Source organism: Cynoglossus semilaevis, chromosome 14 (assembly GCF_000523025.1).
Source record: "Cynoglossus semilaevis isolate Cse_v1.0 chromosome 14, Cse_v1.0, whole genome shotgun sequence".
NCBI classification, from domain to species: domain Eukaryota; kingdom Metazoa; phylum Chordata; class Actinopteri; order Pleuronectiformes; family Cynoglossidae; genus Cynoglossus; species Cynoglossus semilaevis.
In genome coordinates, this window is record NC_024320.1 from 16703282 (window position 1) to 16726338 (window position 23057).

The 23057-nt window shown below is 39.9% G+C and overlaps 2 protein-coding genes across 5 annotated transcripts in view; both read right to left on the bottom strand.

Annotated features, from left to right (window-relative positions):
• LOC103389889 (multidrug resistance-associated protein 4-like) lies at positions 1-17254 on the bottom strand. Of its 2 annotated transcripts, XM_008325510.3 has the most exons (31): positions 14324-17254; positions 13412-13522; positions 13106-13223; positions 12783-13007; positions 12616-12705; positions 12043-12206; positions 11684-11809; positions 10159-10408; positions 9669-9776; positions 9455-9544; positions 9009-9200; positions 8816-8910; positions 8575-8661; positions 8368-8464; positions 7858-8067; positions 7563-7700; positions 7138-7175; positions 6958-7067; positions 6688-6834; positions 6533-6612; positions 6239-6389; positions 6040-6159; positions 4976-5086; positions 4781-4881; positions 4512-4703; positions 4272-4427; positions 3742-3831; positions 3225-3397; positions 3029-3134; positions 2461-2595; positions 1-1596 (listed from the first exon to the last, which is right to left on the bottom strand). In XM_008325510.3, exons 1-31 carry the CDS (start codon positions 14398-14400, stop codon positions 1501-1503), a joined length of 3984 nt encoding a protein of 1327 aa, XP_008323732.1. In that variant the 5' UTR covers positions 14401-17254; the 3' UTR covers positions 1-1500. The 2 variants fall into 2 exon arrangements, 1 of the variants encoding a protein (XP_008323732.1); XR_003051722.1 differs by lacking the exon at positions 1-1596 and having other exon boundaries at positions 2579-2595; positions 3029-3129.
• A 114-nt stretch (positions 17255-17368) lies between these two features.
• LOC103389886 (probable ribonuclease ZC3H12C) overlaps positions 17369-23057 on the bottom strand; it is a 14504-nt gene continuing 8815 nt past the window's right edge. For 2 of the 3 annotated variants that reach the window (XM_025062302.1, XM_025062303.1), the window contains exons 2-7: positions 22593-22775; positions 21349-22046; positions 20750-20889; positions 20430-20664; positions 20158-20264; positions 17369-19834 (exon numbers count right to left, since the gene is read on the bottom strand). In XM_025062302.1, the coding sequence (XP_024918070.1) occupies positions 18255-19834; positions 20158-20264; positions 20430-20664; positions 20750-20889; positions 21349-22046; positions 22593-22706 (2874 nt within the window). In that variant the 5' untranslated portion in view covers positions 22707-22775 and the 3' untranslated portion in view covers positions 17369-18254. The remainder of the gene's footprint in view (positions 19835-20157; positions 20265-20429; positions 20665-20749; positions 20890-21348; positions 22047-22592; positions 22776-23057) is intronic. The other variant, XM_008325509.3, reaches the window with a different exon arrangement.

Genomic DNA, 23057 nt, shown 5'->3' on the forward strand with positions numbered 1-23057 from the left:
ATGTGGTATTTTTAGTTTTTCATGTTTTCATCAGCTGTTTACATCAAAGGTGTTGAATTTTACATCAGGGATACTAGTTAAAGGCTTATAATTTGTTGAACGTGGAAGAATTAAGGTAAACTTTTCATTTAACTTTTTTCAGTTATCTAGTGTTGTACAATGCTGCCATACTGTCAATGTCTTGGGCATGGTGGAGACTGATTGTGAATGAAACGCTTAAAATTAAATAATTATTCAGCAAACCACCGGACCTAGGCTTTCTGGTTCATTATTTAATCTGTCTGTGGGTTAAACTTATCCAAATAGTTAAAACAAGGGGGCGTTCTGAAGTAGTGATGGGAAGACAGACTTTTTTTTACTATTCGGATCTTTGACTCTCGAACAGTAAAATTAACTTGATGAATCATTTCATTCGTTTTACAGCAGGTGGCGCTTTAGCCCTATTGTGGGCGTTGTAAAGAAGGCTGCGGTTCTCCAACACTAAATACTAAAGGCAATATTGTTTGCTTCCGCTGAAAAAGGCTACAAAGAACACAAAATGCAATAAGCAATTAAAACCACGTAAAAAAAACACACCACAATGTGAAGATGAATGAGAGCAAGAGACTCGAGCTCTCTGTCACGTGACAAATGAAACGAATCTGCGAGAACGAAGCTTTGAACGAATCTACGAGAACGACTCTGCTGAAACGAATCTGCGAAAACAAATCTGTGACAACGAATTTTTGAACGACTCTGAGAGAACGAATCTGAGATTAGTTCACAGTCAAAGATTAGTTCGCGGAGAGTGATTCGTTCATAGTGAAATATTAGTTCAGAGCGAATGATTAGTTCACAGTGAAAGATTAGTTCGCTGAGTGATTTGTTCACAGTGAGTGATTAGTTCGCAGATAGTGATTTGTTCGCAGTTAAAGATTCGTTTGCAATGAGTGATTAGTTCGCAGAGTTATTCGTGAGTGATTCGTAAGTTCAATATGAACACATTTTTCATATGACTTGGGAGTCACGAGTCACGAATCTTTCATATGACTCGAGAGTCACGAGCCATATTGAACGAATCACTCGCGAACGACACATCACTATTCTGAAGACAGAAAGGCGTCATCCTTACCGGTGCTGAGATGTTGATTGCCCAACGTTCGCTTCGCTTTGTCACGAATTGTCTCCAAAATACTGTTGGCAGCCAAATGCTTTTCATTGATCCAAATCAGTAGCAACTTATCCACTTCTCCTAATGTCTGATATCTTTGCTTGGTGACCACAGTCACTCTTTTGGCAACGTTGGCATTTTTATTGCTTCCTTGTTCTTAATGATGGTACAAATCGACGACTTTGCTAAGCTATACCGTAAAGCCAGCGCAAGAAAAACTTAAAAAATTAAAATTTTAAATCCCACGCGTGGACTGACGCCGAACACTGATTACGTGGTATTGTCTTTTGTTTGGCAACGACTGGGATATCACAGCCCTAACAGTTTTACTCACTTTATAACATTTGTTTCTACCACATGTTTTGGTTATGATTGTTCTGCTGACTGTCCTGTCCAGCTGACGTCAGTGGTGGAGGTGCGGTCTGTTTAGATTGGCACAGCGACACCTGAGAAATAACAGCATCTTGATTAGTGATAAGGCTGCAACCACCATGCACCTTAGGTACAAGCTAAGCTGGTAGCCAAATAAGTAGCTAACATGTCACACAGAGATGATGTCCTTACTAGATGTCCTTGGTTGCTTAAAAACATTTCAGAAAATAATAAACATCGGTCAGTTAACTATTATAGTAATGAACTCTTGCAACAGCCGGCCAAAAGTCTTCACTCGCTAAGGTTCATGGTTAACAAAACAACATCATTTTATCTACAGATGATTTTTAGTGTCAGTTTTTCTCTCCAGTCAGCTGGATATCTCATTTTGCCTAAAAATCCTGGAAATAGCTGTTGAGCAACTGATGCATGGCATGTTTATGTGATACAGCTAAAGTAACAGTTCCTCTGGTTCATTGTGACTGGCACAATAGCCCAGAGTGTAACGCCTCTTAAATTCTCATTATGTAGAAAGAATCTGTCGATTTGTTTCATTGATACGTGCAGTCATCATTTATGACAGGTGTCCAACTGGTCTGAACCAAGGACCACTGGGTACAAAAGCACAGCTAAGACACTGCAACTGTATTTTAAATGCTTATTTACTTGTATTGCTTGATAACCTGGACATGGTGATACGATCACATTTATCAGAAATTGTTGTTTTAAGGGGAAGATGTTGTATGGATGTCTTCCACCTTATGGCCAGGACAATTGATACCACTTTGTGTAACAAAAAAAAGGTTGTGTGCGCCAGGGAATTTCCTGTGACAGGGCTTTGCTTACCAGAAATGAACAGTTTGATTTCTTTTTGGTCTAGACACATAGAATCATGTTTATGTTAAAGAGAAATTCAGACACGTGACATTTGACCTCACCTGTCTGGCTGACTCCAGAAGTGCTGCGGCCTCAGTTGGACCCATCTGTTGCACTAGCTTGTAAAGAGCGCCCTCTTTGTTTTGAAGCAAGGTGAAGGGGAGATCATATTCCTGGATAACACCATTGTCCAGCACCTGAGAGAAGAGTGAGAATTACAGAATAACAGAAAGTTTTTTTTTTTTTATTACGGAGTGCCACCAGCTACTTCTAGAACACTGGGGGGGTTTTGGATCAGTAACCACAGCCATAGAATCTATATCACATTTTTTCAGATTATACACCTCCAGTGTTTATTAAAAAATAATTAAAATTCCAGGCGGTTAGTTAGATATGAGATGTAAATGCAAAAATAATAATGCAGCAGTATTTCATTCTAGTCAAAGTAAGTAGTACTGTTAGCACATCATTTAGTAAATACTTATTAATAAATCACCTTTTGGGATAGGCTGATCTGTTTTTTTAACTGAAAACGTAAATGTCAGACAATATGTCCGTAAAACACTATGTTCTCAACCTCTGGAAAAACTGCTTCTAAAGCAGCTACAGTTAATGAGTAGCAGCACTCACCAGGATACGATCACTATCTATGATGGTGTTGAGACGATGAGCGATGGTCAGCACGGTACACTCTCTGAATTTGTCTCGTATGGTTCTCTGGATCAGCTCATCTGTCCTTCAGTTCCACAGATGTTGGTGAAAACATTGAACGCAAATGATCTAAAGATGGACAAACACGACTTACAGATACTTCAAGTTACTGTACCTGAGGTCCACGTTGGCCGTGGCCTCGTCAATGATCAGGATGCGGTTCTTCCTCAGGAGAGCTCTGGCCAGACAGACCAGCTGTCTCTGACCCACACTGAAGTTGGAGCCTGACTCTGACAGAACTGTGTCCATTTTAGCAGGTAGTTCCTCCACCACAGACTTCAGTTGAACCTAGAAAATATACAGGCTGTCACCCCACTGACACTCAAACATCCTACTCAAATATTGGCTGTATACACTCTACTTCCTGTCTGGTAGTTGAAGGAGGAAGTAACAACTAAATCACAACAATCACATGATTCAAAAACAAATTATTAATTTGAGGGTAATTTTCCCCATTTTGAAGGTTTTAATCATTTACTAGCAAATATCTTTAACCAAGCCAATATATCCAGACTCCACTATTGAGTTAATGAAAACAGGACACTTAGTGTTTGGAAAATTAGAAGCTTTTGGTCTTTCACTCAGGACAGATATTGTCTACAATATCTATATGTAAATGACTGAATGTTCACCTCCTCCAGAGTTCTCCACAGAACCTCATCTGAGTGTTGGTTCAAAGGGTCCAGATTTTGTCTCACAGTGTCTGTAAACAGCAGTGGGTCCTGAAGAACAAGGCAAATCAAAGGTGGAATTAACTACAAAGTTGAGGACCAAAGAGTTTCTATAACAAACAAATAATTAACAATGGTTATTTAACCTGTTTGTTGTTCTTGGGGACATTTTGAACTATATTTTCTGAAACTAAATCTATATTTGTGGTATTTGGTTTGAATATTTTATGAATAATAATGTGTAACACGGCATAGATTGAGAATTTCTAAGGTATAATTTAAAAACAGATCAGACCAGGCAGAGGTATTTTGACCGCAGGAGGACAATAATATACAAAATGAAAGGTGGTTCTAGTATTTGCTGTGGTTATGCAACACTTCTTGGTAAAACTTTCGATTGCAATAAAATTCTGTTTAAAAAAAATCCCCCAGCAGCAACCTATGCATACCTATATATGAGAAGCATATTTAGGTGAATTTTCATTCTTTACTTGCGGAATGATGGACATCCTCTGGCGCAGGTCATGGAGGCCAATCTCAGAGATTAGAACTTCATCAATGTAGATGTTTCCTTCAGGCTCCGAGAGGCGAAAGAGGGCTGAGATCAGGGAACTTTTCCCAGCACCTGTTCTCCCCACAATACCAACCTGACAAGGAAGACAGATAAACATTCTCATATTACAGTGCTTCTAATGAAAAACAATGTTCTATCACAAAAAAAAAACCACAACCTTCTCCTGGGGCTTGAAGGTCACGTTAATGTCTTTGAGGACTCGTGGACTATCGCAGTTGTAGGAGAGGTTTACTCTGTTAAAGGTAATTTTTCCTTGGCTTGGCCAATTAGAAGGAGGACACTTTTCAGTTTCCCAGGATGCCTCACTCTTGAGTTGTGTGTACTCCACCACCCTTTCCACTGATGTCATCTGTTGAATGCACGTTGAATAGTTAGGGTCAACCTATACTTTCTGTGACCAACTGTCCTCAGAGATCGCATTCTCACCATGTTCTCCACCTCTGCACTTTGTCTAACTGTCCATTGGAAGTTTCCAACAAGTGTCACAGCATACGTGAGCACCAGTCCCACCTCTCCAGCCCCCAGACCTGCAGAGACCAAATAAATAAATCAACTTCTTACATGAACAGACTGTTCTGTTATTTATAGACACCCTAGTGCTGGTGTTTGGACAGTTCTCACCATTCCTGAGAAAAATACAGCCAAATGAGGTAAAAGTGACAAAGATGGAGCAGATGGTGTCGAGATAAAGAGCAAACCAGCGGGAGGTCATGAGGAACAGAAACCACACCTCTGAGAATGGGGGAGAAAAATACGTTAAAAAAACCTCACAAAATCATTCACAATCTTCTTGATGCGATTCAAGCCCGTCGTGTTGAAAGGCAGCATAAGTTCAGTGGAGAATAGTGCCACCTGCTGTCGGAGAGGGGTAACTACAGAGTTGTTGCTTCAGTATTAGATGGCAGTCAGGTCGTCAGCAGTGACCAGTGTCGGTAGTTTAGATCGTTAAGTTTATATTAGAATTGCTGTTTATTTTTAATTATTTATTATTACTATGACAGTGTGCCTTTATAAACCAGTAAGTGAGCTGTTTATGGTTGTCTGCCTTATATATTGTTATTGTTATACATAAGCTGTTCTTTGGTTGTTTTCTACTACTGGTATATAGATTACAATTATATGCTATTCTGATTCTGATCCGATTCCTCACTTGGTCACAAACTTTAAATACCAGCAAATTATATAACACTTTCCACAACAACACCCCTGGCCAGTGGGAGCGCTGTCATCTTTTTTCTTTCTTTTTTAGTTTTGTACACCATATTGAGTAATAGTATTATTGTGCTGATGCTGTATTTTCAGGTATTTTATTGCTCATAACTGCAATAAATTATAACATGACAACATGTTCATATAGGCATGGAACAAAATAAATCGTTATTAAAAAATTAAATGGTACTCCAATTACTCATTTGTGTATTTCTACTTGATACAGCATTTAGTTCAATATCAAATAGAAAACTAAAGAATCAGAATTGAATCAAATTGAGAGATTCTTAAGATATTACTCTGAAATGTCCAGTGAATAAGACTTTGTCAAATCAAATGCTGAGATGTTACAGTGCAGAAAACAGATCACTCAAGGTTTACCAGTAAACTAACTTTGATGCCACAGACAAAGCAAATGAATTTTTTATCTTGTCTAATGGAGGACAGAGAAGTAAAGTGAAACCACAAAGGTCAACCTGAGTGCAGGTCCTGATGGTTATCAAAGACTCGCTGTAACCTGTCTTCAGCTTTGAAGACTCGGATCGTCCATAAGCCATGTAGAGATGAAGACAAATGAGAGAAGATTGGACTCCGAGCTGCGGAAGGATGTGTCACAGACATATCACTCTTTGTAACAGAACAAACATTTCGTTTTGAGTGGAAGCATCGACATACCAGTGGACTCCAGGCGTTTTACAGCCCGTGATGTTCTGAGGTAGAACCGTCTTAAGTAGACAAAGACAAACATCAATGGGATGATGGGAATCAGGATGAGAGGGATGATGTAGGCTGCGACAGCGACCACCCCAATGTTCTGTAGAAATAACTGTCATGGACAAATTTAAATATTATTACGTATTACTCAGTTCAGTCGAAGTAGCCCTCAGTTTCAAAAAGCTTGGTGACCCCTGATTCAGAGCAACTGGCTTGGCTTTAGTGACTAAAAGCTGACAGTAAACGTAAACTTACTTGATAAAAGTCCACAAAAGTCATGGGTAACATGGAGTCCATCTGGCCAATGTCTTTAGTAAATCTGTTTAGGATTCTTCCTAAGAAGTAAAAAGTGAAGTCATTAGAGTTGTGATAGAAGAATGTGATAGAGAACAGAAGGAAGTCAACTCTACCTATAGGATTGGCATCAAAAAATGATACCGGAGTGTGGAGGATTGCTTTGAACATGCTGTTGTGAAGTTTCTGAGATGATCTGACCAACCCATGACAGATCAGTAAACTCCGGGCATAGCCTAAGACCACAGCTGCTGCTGTCAAACCTGCGAGCACAGAACATCAGGATTGTGGTGAGGTTATTTAATGACTGACCCATTTTTTGATCGTCAGGAACGAGTCTACAGGCCCAAACAGCTACTTTTTTTGTAGCTGTAAACAAGTCTTACCTGAGTAAATACCAAGGTAGAACCTGAGCTCTGGGTCTGAGTGAGAATGGTGCATTTCTGTGTTATTCCTAACAGCAGGACGAGTACTGTTGACAGCATTCCCTCCTGTCCTGTCAGGTGACATTTTAAGTGAATATCAACATTGCTCCATATATTATCTTGAAGTGTTTCCATGCTCACCAGTAAACAAGCCACCAGTCATGCAGGATGTATGCAGCCTGCAAGTTAAAAGAAGTTCAGTATGCAGAATGACCGTGGTTACATTTGTGCCACAATTTGAAAAATAGTAAACAGATTAGATGATTGGAAAACTTGTGGTAGCTCGTATCGAGGTGAATTGCAAATGTGATTAATCATGAATAATTCACAGCTTCCCTGCAATTAATTAAAATTATTTATATAATTAATCATTAGACAACCCTAACATAGATATATAGACGGATGGATGGATACATGGATGCATTTACAGTATATACTGTGTGTGTGTGTACATATATATATATACAGATAACACAGATACAGTAAAGGCCCAACCCAGACAAACATGCTCCAAGCCGAGGCCACATCATGCATGAGCATGCACATAAAAAGGTCTGTGAGTTTACCTCAGCTATGATACTGAGCAGGACTATGAACATCAGGAACAGGATGTTTGTGTCAGCAGTGAAGTATTTGAGATAGATACGGCTGCTGACATCACCATCCACACGGGTCTCCTCTCCTGCAGCACAGACAAAGTCCACCTGCAAAGATGTTACAACGTCGTGTCTGATCCCATTTTGATAACGTTCATAATTTTGTCATTATTCTGTACAAAGCGTTTTTTTTTTAACTAAGGGTTGAAATGAAAAAAAAAACAATAGAAAAATCAATCGTGTGTGTGTGTGTGTGTGTTCTCACAGCCCGCTGTTGTGGGCAGCTGCTCTCCGGAGACAGGACGCCACTGTGAGAACAGTGTGAATTGTGCGACCTGTGACTCAGTAAAGATGTTCGGTCTGAGTCAGTTGATTGAGACAATCTCTTGTGTTCCTCATCACTCTTGGTCAAGGAGACAGTGTCCAGAGCAGAGGAGTGCACATCTCTGTATAGGCCCTGGGCCATAATTTGACCCTGGGGGAGACACAAAAATGTACATGGTCAAACAAAAAACAACCAAAGAGAAGTTTGGTCATATTCTAGAGCAGGGGCAGACAAAGTTTCTTGGTCACAGGCCAAAATGAGGTTCAAAATGTGACAGGAGGGTTCAGTATTGGTATCTGGCCCACAGGTCTTCGTTTTCCCAGGTCTGCTCTAGAGTCTGTAACTTTCTCCCCTGTTCATTCACTTTATCATTACTTAACAAAACCTTAGGTGCAAAAATGAAAATTTTACATTTGTTTTGCAACAGTATTGTATATTTGAAGCACAAACCTCCTTCAGGACCAGAGTCTGGTCATTTGCTCTAAGATGTTGGAGCTGGTGGGTGACCAGGATACAAGACTTGTTTTTCAGTAGGCCACAGATACACCTGATCAGAAAACAAAGACTTGTGAATGCTCTTTCGTTCTCCGTGTACTACAAATATGTACAATATAATTATATTATGTTAATTATGTGATTTTTGTTTTAGTTACTCACTGTTCAAAAATATGTTTTCCAACCTCAGGATCTACAGAACTTAAGGGATCATCCAGGAGGTACACGTCTGCATCCTGATACACAGCCCTGACAAAAGACACAAAAAAACAAAAACACAGGGAAAAGAGTTCACAAAACAAACTCTCTTAATTAAATTAACTACCATCTCATAATAGACTCATCTAGATGCTTTCTGTCCTTATATTTGTAACTGTCAACATTAGTCTGTTGGCCTCCATACCTTGCCAGGTTGACCCGAGCTTTCTGCCCCCCACTTAGAGTTGCTCCTCTGTCTCCTATTAGTGTCATGTCTCCATCTGGAAGCAGCTCCAGGTCCTGAAATCATCAGGTGCATAAAATAGAACAGGAAGATCGTTAACTGATGACTGAAGACTTAGTTAATGAAACAAAATGTAATGTTTAGGCAGTCTCACACTCTTTAAAGCACAGGCTCTGATGACCGCCTCGTACTTCCGTGGGTTTAGATCTCTTCCAAATAAAATGTTACTGCGTATGGTTCCAGGAAACACCCAGGGCTGCTGGGAGGCATAGGCCAACTGACCTCTGACCTGCAGTGTACCTGTGTCATGTGGAAGTTCTCCAAGGATGGCACTCAGCAGGGATGACTAGTGGAAAAAATTAAAGTTCATTATTAAGTTGTAAAATAAACACATTATCCTTGATGGTTAGTTTGTTATTGTCCCTGTTTTTATTTAGTTAATTTTTTATTCTTGCTAGTTGTTTTAACTGCTAGCAAAAAAACAGGATGGGAGACATCAAACATTAGAACCAACATACTGGTGCTCACTTTATTTGTAAATGTGTGTCCATTGAGTTTAAGGCAAGTGAAACTATAACAGGATTTTCCTGATGAACTAACCTTTCCAGACCCGACTGACCCAATAACAGTTAGAAGTTGGTTGGATCTCACAGAGAAGGAGACATCACAGAGCGAGTAAGCGTCTAATGTCTGACAAGAAACAAACAAACAGACAAACGAACCGAAACAAAACACACACACAATAAAGAAATAATTGCAGTTTAGTTTAATCCAAGTATAGGGTCATTGGAAAACCAATTTTTAAGATGTTAACCTTGTCCCAGTAGCAGGTCATCCCCTTTATCTCAATGGAGCTTTGATTCTTTTCAGCCGGAGGCAGCACAGAGATCTTTCTTTCAATTTCGTCCAGCAGAAGGAAATTCTGGGAGAAAACAAGTGTTTTGCTGTTTTTCTGATCTATTGGACATTTCTTACAATATGCCTACTACATACTGCTTGACTAGAAATGGTAAAAAAGTAAAAAGACAAACTAGTTTATGATTTTTACATCTGAGAATTTATAAATAAATAAACTGTTAGATTTGACATTTTTCAAAATAATCTTTAAAATGCTTCTTAGTGCCATTATAATGTTGTTGTTAGTAACTAGTAAACCATTGTTTTAGGTCACGTATTACGTCATGTGGGTCGATGAATGTTTCACAGAGTTTATAAAACACATTCTGTTTCTGTGAAGATGTGTCAACTATAAACCTTGAGAGAACTATGAACAGACGCTCTGGTTAATAAACTACTTTCATTACCTCAATCCTCTGAATGCTGACAATCGTCTCTGAAATTTTCTCCACAGCCAATGGGAAGAAAAGAGTGACAGTGATTTTTATTGTGCCGTAGAGCGACACAGTGACAAACACAGTGCTGGCAGTAATGGTGTTGCCAAGGAGAGAGTAGAGGGCAAAGGTAAAGAAGACAATGATCTTGCTGCTAGCAAAGAAGGAGGCCAAGTTGAGTCCACGCAGATAAGAGCTCTTCAATATCTGATGAATTTCTTTCCTGGAAAAATAGGTAGAATGAAGAGATAAGTATACAGTGGTCTCTTATCACTGTGGTTGCATTCCAAGACCCACTGTGAAAAGGGAAAATCCGTGAAGGAGAGGCGAGACAGTTTTTATGACCATTTACGAACCTCCCTCACACTGTTATCAACCCTCCCTAGACTGTATTACCCTTTCCCACACAATTATATGCACATTAGAGTTGTAGAATGAAAATATAAGACATACTGTACATTACATTACATTACATTACGTTACATTTAGCAGACGTTTTATCCAAAGCAACTCACAATTTGAGTCAGTCAGTCATCAATCAAGCTACAGTAAACATACAAAATACAAAAACATAAATAGTAATAAATAATAAATAGAAAACTACAGTTATACTAGTCATAGTAGGTCATAGAGTAAGAAGAGGTGCATGTTAGATGTTAGTGAATTTGTTAGGATAGGAGATGTTCTTTGAAGAGAAATGTGCTTCTTGAAAGAAGAGAGAGAGAACCCTGCTCTTGTGGCAGCTGGTAGTTTGTTCCACCAGGTGGGAACCAGGGTGGAGAATGACCGAGATCGCCTTGAATTGGAAAAATATTTACCATAAAATACCACGATAGAGCGAAAACTCTTGCGAGTTTGGAATAAAGAAAATCTGCAATGTACTGAGGGAGCGAAAGGAGAACCGCGATAGAGAGGGAACACTGTACTCTGAGACTGAAGGATGACTTGAATGCAGGTACCATTTAAAGATGGTTGCTTCAAATGCAGTTAAACACGCTTTGTCTTCCACTGAAAGGCACAGATATACAACATACAGCAGCTTAACCTACGGCTGTACAATTAACCTAATGCATTTGAGGCCACTCTGGAGTACTTTTTTTAAAAAGTCAAATTTGGTCCAATGTTTCATTATTAGTCATTACAACCTTATACCTTTTACTTATTTAAATTATTATTTATACATGGATTACAATTTATTTTTTATTTTATTGCTCATGAGCTACACAGCACCCCTGAATAAGGAGATCTCACATTTGCTGTTCATTATGTGTGCAATAAATTCTATGAATTTCCAAAGTCAATGAGTAATCATTTTAAATAATCATGATTTCAATTTTGACCAAAATAATTGTGTTTGATTTTTCAAAAATCCAGCAGCCTAAACTTAACCCCAAACTAAATTGATTTGTACACGTGGTTAACGTTACATATCTGCCCCCTTGAGTGTGTCTGTCCTCCACACTTCTAGTCAACAGCTGAAAAGCATAGTTATTCTCACCTTCTGACTTCAGTAACCAGTGCAAAGAACGGTTTCTCCCAGGCATACATTTTAATGATCCTTATGCCAGACACCACTTCATTTATGACACGAATTCGATGATCGGTGAGATGAGCTGTTTTACTCCTATGAAAGACATAAAAACAATGCAGTGGATCCCAGAAGAGGTACTCAGCAGTAACTATATATATATATATATTTATATATATATATATATATATACATACATACAGTGTTTAAAATATCACTGACATTCACACAGTGTATTTAAATACTGTCAGGACAAAGTAAAGGTACATGTGAAATAATTAATAATATTCAATTGTTTCTGGCACAAGCTTCAATGACTTGCTCCTTACCTGAAGATACCAAAGAGTTTTCCAAACCAAGTCTGCACAGGCAACATGAGTGCCACAACTGCAACCCCTGCCAGACATGAAAGGCCGATCTCATGCCAAAGAAAAACAATGATCACTACAGCTTGTAGAGGTGCCAGCCAAAGATAGTGAAGATTGATTGTAATCTGCAGAAAGATAACAAAACAGGAAGAATAAAAATAAAATAACCACAATCATGACAACCAATCTGTCTTTTTAAGGAATAAGCATATTACTTAATAGTTTTGCCATGTAGTGGTAACAACAACAAATTGCAACATTGTTTCTATTTATTAGTATTAGCTGACTCCATGCATTAGAGCTTTAAGTCTAATTTAAACTCACAACATTTTTTTTAATGTGATGCAAATTCTATTGCAAATGTGGGTTGAATACCAATGTGGCATTTCTGTTGTTTTTTGACCAAGTGTTCTTTTTTTAATTAAAAAAAGTAGACTAAAGTTAAACTTTTTGGAGAGGAGGATTGTTTTTAAGATGAATAAAAGATAATTTTGTTTCCAAGTGATGACTCAGTAACTCACAAACATATTTTACCTCATCGAAGCGATTAACATCATTTGCAAGAAGGTTGACAATTTGTCCAGTGTCCGTTTGTCCCATTGAATAACTACTGAGGCGAAGAGCCTGGTGGGAAAAAAGTCACTTGTCAAGTGAGGAAAAAAACTACTGAAAAACATGAGCTCTGCTAAATCTGAACTCACCTTCCTGTAGATCATGTGACACATGGCCACTCTCATCTTCATGCCTGTTCTTTGGACATGATAGTAGTAGAGGTGTTGGAGGAGAGTTAGTCCAAAAGTGGACAAGGACATGGCAGCAGCGTAACCGTAAACCCAGTACAGACTGACCAGGTTGTCGGGGTCATAATTCTCAAAAAATTGTATTATTTTGCCCAGTAGAAGTGGTTGGATGACTTTAATGACCTCCTTAAAAAGAGGACGACAAATTAAACAGATGTGACTGATTATGAATACAACAACAAAGATTAAATCTTAAAACAAATATTTTATAAACAATTACATACCAGTGAAAATGCAAACACACCAGCCACCGCATACGACTTCCCATAGCACCTGAGAAGAACTCTGCTGAGTTGGGGCTTCCAGAGTTCCTTCACTCTTCTCACTTCATGACCCCAAAATCTGGAGAAGAGAACAACAGGCTACCACAATAATAATCCTCACAACAATACAAGTACAATATAAAAATATGTATAAATAAATAAATGTAAACTTAGAAAGTAACAGGAATGCTGTATATGTATATAAATAATAATGACAAACACACCTACATGGTACTGTTATGTAAATGTATCACTGTGAAACAGTACCTCTGAAGTTCCTCGCCAAGAACATCACAACGAAATTCTGAAAGAAGGCTGTACATGTCACTTTCCTCAAGCTTTTGTTTGTAGCCCAGCCGCAGCAGAGGGCTTAACCAGCTGAAACAGACATCAGGGAAGTCATGCCCACAATAAACCCCAAGATTCCACCAATACTTGTAAATAAAATGTATCTTTAGAGATCAAATCATGAAACAACAGTTCTAACTAAAGCAGACATTCATGCAACTTTAAGGCTGTCAGCACTAACAGTGTTGTTGTTTCAAAAAGTCCTGTGCTCAATTCCCAAGGTGGAACCACATAATCACATAACCTCCCCGACTGGTTAGTCACTTTGGATAACTTGTCAGTTACAACTGGGGGGGAAACAGTAACAGTTAAAATCCCATTTAACACTGAACTTCTGAAGACAAATGTGTACAGAAAATTTCATATGTTTTTTTATAAATGTACTTAGGTTTTCTAAAGTTATGTTGTTACTAAATTCTAAAGGTGTATATCAGGAATTCCTAGAAAGAACCTATTTTCTTTTTCTTTCTATTTTATTTTTCTTTTCTTGTTTCTTTTTATGCAGAGAACACATTTGTGTAACTGCGAGTGCTTACATTGGATACACTTCCATCCCACACCATTCAGGTAAGTATATTTGTTTAGTCAAAACTAAAAACAACGTAAAGAAAGAACCGTATAAAGCAGAAGTTGTGGTGAATACCAACAGTTGCGTTCAGTTCCCATCAGCTATTGGACCAACGGTCTGTTTAGAATGTAGAGATTTGAGTTTTACAGTTACTGTTATTTAATCTTTAATCCCCGCCCCTTCTGACCTATAAAAACTTAGGACAGAAAATAAAGAATGTCGTCCCCCAAGTATCTCGTGACAGTAATTTTATAATGACTCACCATAAAAACAGCTGTGAAAGCCAGCCCGCGCTCTGCAGCGGGTTAAGTTTACCGTCTGTTTCCGTCCGGTCCGTCATGGTCGGGCGTCAGTCCAGGAATGTGTGCCGCAGAAAACGTGTGTATGCGCGTGTCCCCCACAGACCACTAGTCTGAACCGCCGGACGAAAGAAACGCCTTTCAGACACAGCTATTAGTAGTAAACGAAGTGGAAAGGGGATGGGGAAAAAAGGACTGGGAGCCGGAAGACGAGGAAGCGACTGAAAAGAGGTACAACTGGGATGAATGATAAAAAAAAAAGTAATGTAAATGTAAATTTAAAGTTGTAATGTAGGACCCAGAGGTGCACCAATAGCAATTCTTCGGCCAATTCCGACTTTCGATTTTTTTATTTTTTTTTTTTTGCAAGAGTGAATACCGACTTTTGCCATTTATTGCATTTTTTTCTACTTTTTTCAATTGACATCATTAATATAAAAAAAGTGTTCTGGAGCGCAAATGTTTATTGTGATCACAAGTAAACACTTCCCACTCAACTTAAAGAGTAGTAGCAGTTATCACGACATATAATATGAAAATATATTATAACAGTCAGGATGTTATATCAATTATATTTAATACAATTCCAGTCAGTAACTCGCCAGAGAACCATGAAGTTGGAGTCTTAATATCCCAGAGCAAACATACAGTCACACGCGAGAGTGTCGCGGAAGTACGTACAGCGGTAGGTAAAATTAAGGAATTAAGAGGAAAAAAATAAAATTAAGGAATTTTAGTAAGAGCCCAACAATTTGAGGATACACTTTCGAGCTAAAAGAATCGACTCATTCCATTGGTCCGTCCCTAAGATCCGACTCTCTCCAAAAAGCAGATGTTTGTCTACCTTCTGCAATGTGACGTAACTGCGGTCGTACCATTTATCCAGTCTATAAACAAGGTAAGTATTAGGATAGACTGTTTTAGATTTGGATGAAACTATTTTGTTTAAATAGTAGAGATGAATAAAATCGTTTGTTTTAATCGTTTATGAAAATTGTTTTAAATTAACTAAGAAATGCATTCAATTCAAATAAGTCTATTCTACAGGGCGGCCATATTGGATTACCCAAATAATTGGTGAAGAAGAAAACCAGAGGGGCTAGGGCAACAGGAAAAAAACCTTTAGACATACACAATAAAACGTGTTACCTTTTTGACATAACCTAATTAAATTGCATTTTAGGTATACTTAAGCATATCATAAACATGAAATAATGTTAATCTATAGGAGACAGTATTATGCATATTTAGGATGATCACCCTGACAACAGAATGTTTGTTTAGACTACAATGTCTCTTTAATGACTTAATTTACATTTACCGTTTCAGCTGAGAGGGTTACAATCATCAGTGACGCTATTACAAAAGGTAAACATCATTCCTTACAGAGATCTGTCACTGTACAGATGATATAGTGGCCTGCTTATATACCCATACATACAATCACATAGTAGAGAGCACAAACTTAATTTATATCTAATAACAACAGTCAACTTCTCTTGGTATTCACAAATGTGAAAGCAAATATAGTTCAAATTTGAAGACATTTAAAATCATGCTTTCAAAAACTTTGGAGTACATGTAAAGTTCTAAAGAAAAATAGTCAGTATTTCCACTTGACCATAAATTGTGGGCTTACTGACAATAACACTGATTGCACTACTCAAACAACAACCCGCAATTAACAGGCCACTTTTATGTACATTTACACCTAACTAAATATTATTATTGTGTTCTGTTTAGAAATGCTGGTCAATACACAAACGGCACAAAGGGATGCAAAAAAATAAATAAAACATGCATAAGAACTGGCTGAACATAGTTCAGAGAATTGGATGTGTCATAAGCACAATGCCATGAAGAGGCATTACTTTGGGCCCACGCTCGGGTGCCATGCTGACACACGGTGCCAGGAGGCCAGAGAGAAGGCGCTTCTTCACTAAACACTTAGGTTCTCTCACATCAACATATTATTGTACACATATTTACGATTCGTACAATGTGACACGTTGGACAGGAAAGAGAACAAATGGGGTTTCAGTGGCTAGCCAGCGATAAACGTACATGTGAGCCCAACTTGTCATTTCTCAGTTTTTATATTATTTGTTGGACAGGGCTCAAAGAATTTTTATACGGCAACCATGGAATAATGGACTGACAAAAAGAAAGGGTCAGTCCATTAACTTTATATATGCAGTTTTATCACTAAAGTATAAACTCCTTCATAAGAGTATTAGATGAATAAGAATAAATAATGTATGTGGGATGAATTATGCAAAAAAGGCAGTATAACATTTTTAAGTGACAGTACAGGTAAACTGTGCTGGTCGGAAAAAAACACAAAAATGTTGAATTATCACTTGAAATATGAATCTGACCTCAAAACATGCAAGTTAAAAAAACTAGAAATGTATTTTTGTTTTTTAAATAAATGTGGTATGTCAGTTACTGACATTAGACTTTTGTTGTAGATCAAGCCAGCTTTAAACCCAAGAGTGCACATGATGAAGTTGCAGCATCTAAACACAGTGGGCCAACAACTCCTTTTTGTTTCAAAAGATCATTTAAAGCATTTTGTCAAAGCTATTCCCATTTTTTTGCCAATGCTCCTCATCGTGTTAGGTAGGAATACACCAAGAGCGCTTGATCAACAAGTCCATGTACTGTATATAATATCAGCGACTTAGTTCATGATACAATTTGTATCAAACAAGGTTTTGCTCCGTCTGATATGGATTTAGCCGGCTTCTGCTACAGACAAGAGCAGATGCTGTTCGCCCAAAAGCACAGCAGGGGGAGCCATTAAATATATTTATATACAGTAGGTACAAGTAATGGCGTCAACATGGGCTCTGTCCGTGGCAGAAACCAGAGCTGACCCAAAATAAAAGACCAGCCAAAATAAAAGACCGGAGAGAGAGAGAGAGAAAGAAAGATAGAAAGAGAGAGAGAGAGAGAGAGAGAGAAAGAAAGATAGAAAGAGAGAGAGAGAGAAAGAAAGATAAAAAGAGAGAGAGAGAGAAAGAAAGATAGAAAGAGAGAGAGAGATGTCCCTTACTAAAACTAAGGTACACACGACAGGGTCACCCATCTCTGCAGCTACAACTCTGACCAAAAATATTGATGTAATCTCCAATAAGACAACCATCGTTGATGGGAAAAACACACACAGCAGCCACACAACAACCCATACACCCGCATAAATAATATATAGAGGCCTGGGTTAAACAGCCGTTTGAAACATTAAAACATGACATTTAATCTGGTCAGGAACTGGCTGCAAAAAAATAATAATTAAAAAAATCACAAACTTTAACCATAATAAGCTGGAAACTTACTGACATACACGCATTAAACACACAATGCACTTGTTGTCTTCTGTGCTATAATGCCTACTGTCCTCCAAATTGGATGGAAATGTACACAAGAAAAACTTAAAAGTTATGCTCGCTAATCAAACCAGTAAGAAGTAAAAAAGCAGAAAGGAAGTGGGGCAGAGAGGAAGATGGCAGGGGTGTCAAGAAGGATATTAGTTAGTGGTGATGTGTTGGAGTTCAAGCAAAGCCTGATTTGGGTCTGAAAGGTACAGCACACAAACACTAGTGTTCAGCAATTTCCCAATAATTCATATCTATTTGTCATGTTTGACTCATGTGAGAACTCTCAACCTCAACTTTCATTTCCTCTCTCTATGCGTCCTAAATTACAAAATGTTAAAATTTCTTCGAGGATAGGCTTTGAATGAGATTTGGACACATGAGAAGTGCTGATTACCACCAGAGGAAGTTGGTGGTTTTTCACAACTGCACACAGAAGTGGTCAATCTGTTTCTTCCTTCCTAAAAAAGATGATAGATGCAATGGTAAATTTTGTTTTTTGATCCTTCATTCTTTCTTCAGTAGCCTACATGGGCCTTCTCTGCCAAGATGGCAGCTGCCAGCTGCTGAGGGTCAGTAATGTGGGGGCTTCTGGACATCACTCTGCTCACCAACTCTGAGGGGAAAATGTTACACAGGTTAACGTACACTTTCTCCCTGGCGTCGCTATAGCAACTGTGTGCAGGGGAGTCAGAATGCTGCATTACATAGGGTGGGGGGGCATGGGAGGGCATTACGAGGTGGGTATTTTCAGATGAGAAAGTGGGAAGAGGGCTGCTAGATGGATGAGAAGAGTGAGCTGGAGGAGGAGGTGGATGGTTAAGGTAATGTGTGGGGGACGGGTGGTGGGAGGAGTGGTGGTGAGCGTAGCCCTCCTGTGTCCAGGGGGGAGGATGCCAGGATGACTGGCGAGTGTCTGGCAGACTCTGATAATCGTATCTAGATGGTGTCAGTGGAGCCTGTCGATAGTACGTGTCCCAGCTGGGGAGGGCTTTAGGACGGTGTTGATGGTGTGAGGTCGAGTGGTGTTCATACAGGTGCGAGTCTGACACACTCTCTGCTCGTGTCGGAGCCAGGCAGCGGCCCAAGGGAGAGCCAGGGGGGTGAGGGTTGGTGTGGGTCACAGAGTGGTAGTCACCGGGGCAGCTAGAGCGAGCCACCAGCGGTGGGTGTTGGAGATGAGGGGGTAACGGGTAGAGAGGGCGTTTTGGGGGGAGCTCAGATGGTGGCTGATCATGAGCACAACTCTGTCTGCGTGTCAAACCTGCATGGTAATTGTGAACACTGGGATTAGCCGTGTGGCTGAGTGGGATGTTTGAATAATCAGCGGGGTGCACAGAACAAAGTTCATGATGGGGGTACAGTCGGCTGTGTGGAGTAACAAAATGGATGTTATCTTCTAGTAAAGCCTCGGGGGGGCAGCCTGGACACGGCCTCTCACTGTAGGAATCGCAGCTGCTGCCACAACTTGTGCTGCTTTCACTGCCACATTCTGAACCTGCTGAGCCCATGGAGCCTAGACGTAGGTCTGCATCGCTGGGGAAACGGCAGTCTGGGCTTCGTCTGGAGGAAAGGCTCAGGCCAGAGTAGGCACGTGTCACTGAGTAATAACTCAGGTCTGGGGACTCACAATGAGGGTAAAGGTCATGACTGGGGGCTGAAAGAAGACTATGTGGGGTGCCTGCCCGAGACTGCTGGTCCTGGGAGAGGTTGAGTCCAGCAGGGGGGCCTCCGGGGGCAGAAGACATGGTTGTACTCCCGCTGTTATTGCTGCTGATGCTCGAAGTGCTGCTCCCGCTGCAAAAACCACTCTTTTGACTCTCCATCCTCCCTTTAGCTAAGAGCTTCTCTTCAGCATCTCCGTAGGACATGGCTCGGATGCTGGGATCCGACTGTCTTTTCGGGGCACCCTTTTTGGCCTCAATGCTTCCTGCTGGCACACTGTGGCTCTTCACCAGACCACTGTCTGCCTGGTTCTTTGGGGTGGTGTTGTTGGTCTTTGCACTGGCTCGCAGCTCGTCGGCAACAGCCCGCTGGGGCTGAGCCCCTCTCTCTGGGTGGTAGTATTTACACTTGTGGCCATAAGTGCACTTTTTTCCTAAAACAAGAAGTCACGAGTGTTACTACACAACTGAGATACAAACGTTGTAGCTACAGTTTAAATGACAGTTTAAAGAATCAATGCATGAAGTTATTGCTGCACTCCAATCAAGGAGTTGTTCCTGGTTTTGTCAAGGTTGACATACATAGTTTTTCTGTAAATGCGTGGGATGAATTGATTGTTTAAAATCTTACTTTTACCAGTGTAAGATTCCACAAGAATATGCAACAATTTCATTTCACTTGCACGCAGGAGATGTCAACTGTAATCTTTGAAAATGACACCGTGTCTGTGTAGTGAGAGTGAATCATCTGTCTCACCGTAGGGACACGGCTGTTTCTTCTGCTCAGGCATTACAGGCCTTTTTCTCAGGAAATTGTCCAGGCTGGGGCCATGTCGGCCGAGAGGGTCGTCTGGAGGCATAAATCTAAAAGATACAGATACATAACATCACTATGACCTTAAGTCATGAGTAACTCTCGATTTAGTTTATTTAACAGTAGTTGTTTGTCATATAAATAAATATATATTTAACCCAGAGACCATGATGAAATCACACTGGTAAAACTAAACCTGAAGCTTTCTCACGCACTTGTCGTTGACATATGAGTACATGAGCAGTCGCTCGTCGATAAACTTCTTCCACTCAGGCTTTTCATTAGCCAGGTCTCTGTAGTTGTCATTGGAGACGATGATGCCATCTGACTCATAGGCCAGCTTCACAATGAAGCGATCATCATAACAGACCACACGACGACCTTGGACTCGCCGTGACGGGGTGAACACCAGGATCTTTTCCTTCTCCAGACGCCTCAGGATCTCCTGATCTGTTGAGGAGGAGGTGGATGCCAATGTTGGACATGATTTCAGTGCTATGGTATCTATATGTACCAAACTGTCTCCGCTTCTCACCTGTTATTGGAGCATCAGGCCTGGATTGTTCTTTCCTCCACGCAGGCACAAACACTGTGATGTCGTTATGGCCACGTTCAAGAAACCAGTCCACAGCTAACTGGATGCCCTGGCAGGAAAACACTTCCTTGTTGCCATGGCTGTACAAGAAAAAGTGTACGGACAAAAAATATATAAATTAATGATTTTACTAAAGACTCTCCTTTATCAAGGCCTCCTTAAGTTTACAACTTCTTAAAATGCACTTATGAATATGGTTTAAAAAAGGTTTATTTTCCTGCACAAAAGTTCATTAACAAGAACTTTTACTCTTAGTGAAACAGGAGCTGCCGTGGCTTAAGTTTTTTTTTCCTTGCATCCTGAGTAGCAGTTCTGATTTTATTTACAGTCAGTTTGTCACAAAATGGGATGGATGTGAGCAGCAGAGATGTACAGAAAAAAATCAAATCCACAACTTAACTGTTATTGTCACAGTCAAACCAGCAGAGGCCTTGTTAGGTTTTATGCAGGAGATACCATTAACAGAAGACAACCCAAACCAGCTCTAACATCTCCATTTGTGGTTGTCTAACTGCAGCCGTTGTTCCTTATAAACTGACCTCATGGCGACATTGCTTCCGTCCACCACCACTGGCCGCAGATTGTCCTGGTCACACAGAGCGTCAGAAGGATAGGGTGAATCTGACCTTTGACCATCCAGTGCATCAGTGCAACCACATGTGGATGAAGAAGAAGAAGAAGAGGAGGAGGAGGAAGAAGAGGCCAAAGACCCGAGTGGCTGCTCACTGTCTGACTTGGTGCCTAGTTTGACCAACTCTCCCAGTATGTCGTTAATCAGTGTGTCGGGGCCCAGCTTGGACAGCACCAGTCTTACTGTCTCCTCTGAGTAGCCCAGCTTCAGGGCAAACTCTAACTTTGCCTGGTACTCCTTCCCACCCACCTCTGCTTTGGATGGGCTGGGTGGATGCACAGGTAGGTTCTTACATGGAGAGATAGGTGGAGAGTGAGAAGGAGAACCGTGCTGAGGCTCTGATGAGAGTTCATCTGGAAGCTCAGGAGGCCCCTCTGTGCCCAAGTCCACACACTGGGTTCGAAGGAGAGGCTGGTGGGAATTTTTACAGTGAGTGGACACTCCCTCTGCTCCATCTGCAGTGAGGATGGAGCTGGACGACTGTAGCTGCTCACAACTGGCCTCAGGTCCAGTGTTTTCTTCCACTACAGTTGGTAGAGAAGGAATGTTGTCGCTAGCGTTTTCCCCCTGCTCCTCCATAGCAGGGGGTCCGTCAGTGTCGCCAGTCTGTGAGTGTGACACAAGACAACATACAGTTATAACAGGCACTGCAACAGAATATCACCCAGTGCAGATGACACAAATCTAAATGTTTTGTATAATCTTTTGCCAACAGTTGTCAACACCAATTTTAATGTTCCCAGCATAAATAAGCATTTTTTACAGTAATTAAAACATTTATTAAATGTAATAAATAAAATGATTTATTATAGCTATGCATAATATGCAAGGATAATTTCTACCAGGGTTGTAATAATGAGTGTGTTAACTTAAATAAGAAAATTAACTCATTTAAGTACACACGTTATTTTCATTAACTGAATTAACTGTATTAATCACAGTGAATCTTGATTAATTGTAATTAATCAAGATTCACTGTGATTAATACACAGATATCCTGGGATTATTCAGATCAAAGCCTGTGATTGTTTAACAGCCCGTATTTTTACACACCCGTATATTTTATAATTTTATGGTGGCAATGGAATGAAATGTGTGCCTAAGTGACCAGTCGTTTAACAGCGAAGAAGGAGACAAATGACAGGCTCCTAAACATTTCTTAATGCTAACCTGCCGGTCAGCCCCGGCTACATGGAGATATTCCAAATCCAGCCCCAGGTGGAGGATACGGCCATCTTCTGCCTCCACATGGTCCTTCTGACCCATGGATCTGTCACAGACATCCAGCACAGGGAGCTGTGCACTGTCGTCTCACTCAGCACCAAACATCTGCATCTGGAGGAACATCATCAGCAGAGAAGCAGTGAGAAGTTTTTATTTTAAAATATTTGTATAGATACAACAGAATGTATTCTTTGAATGTGAGCTAAATTTGTTTAGGACAGCAATATACAGTATACTGTAATATAGATTATCACTTCAGGAAGTCATAAGTAATTGTGATTCAGAAACCAAAAAAAGAGACAAAGATACATATTTTTTTAGTCTGGCTCTAGTATCTATATCTACAGTATATCTATATCTATATATATATATACACATATATATATACACACA

Coding starts and splice junctions, on each gene's coding strand:
- LOC103389889 (XM_008325510.3), bottom strand. CDS start 14,400: ATGACGGACCGGACGGAAACAGACGGTAAACTTAACCCGCTGCAGAGC. Junction 9,777..10,158: donor TCAGCATTCAGAGGATTGAG/GTAATGAAAGTA, acceptor GTTTTCTCCCAG/AATTTCCTTCTGCTGGACGA. Junction 6,390..6,532: donor CTTTTGTGGACTTTTATCAA/GTAAGTTTACGT, acceptor TGTCCATGACAG/TTATTTCTACAGAACATTGG.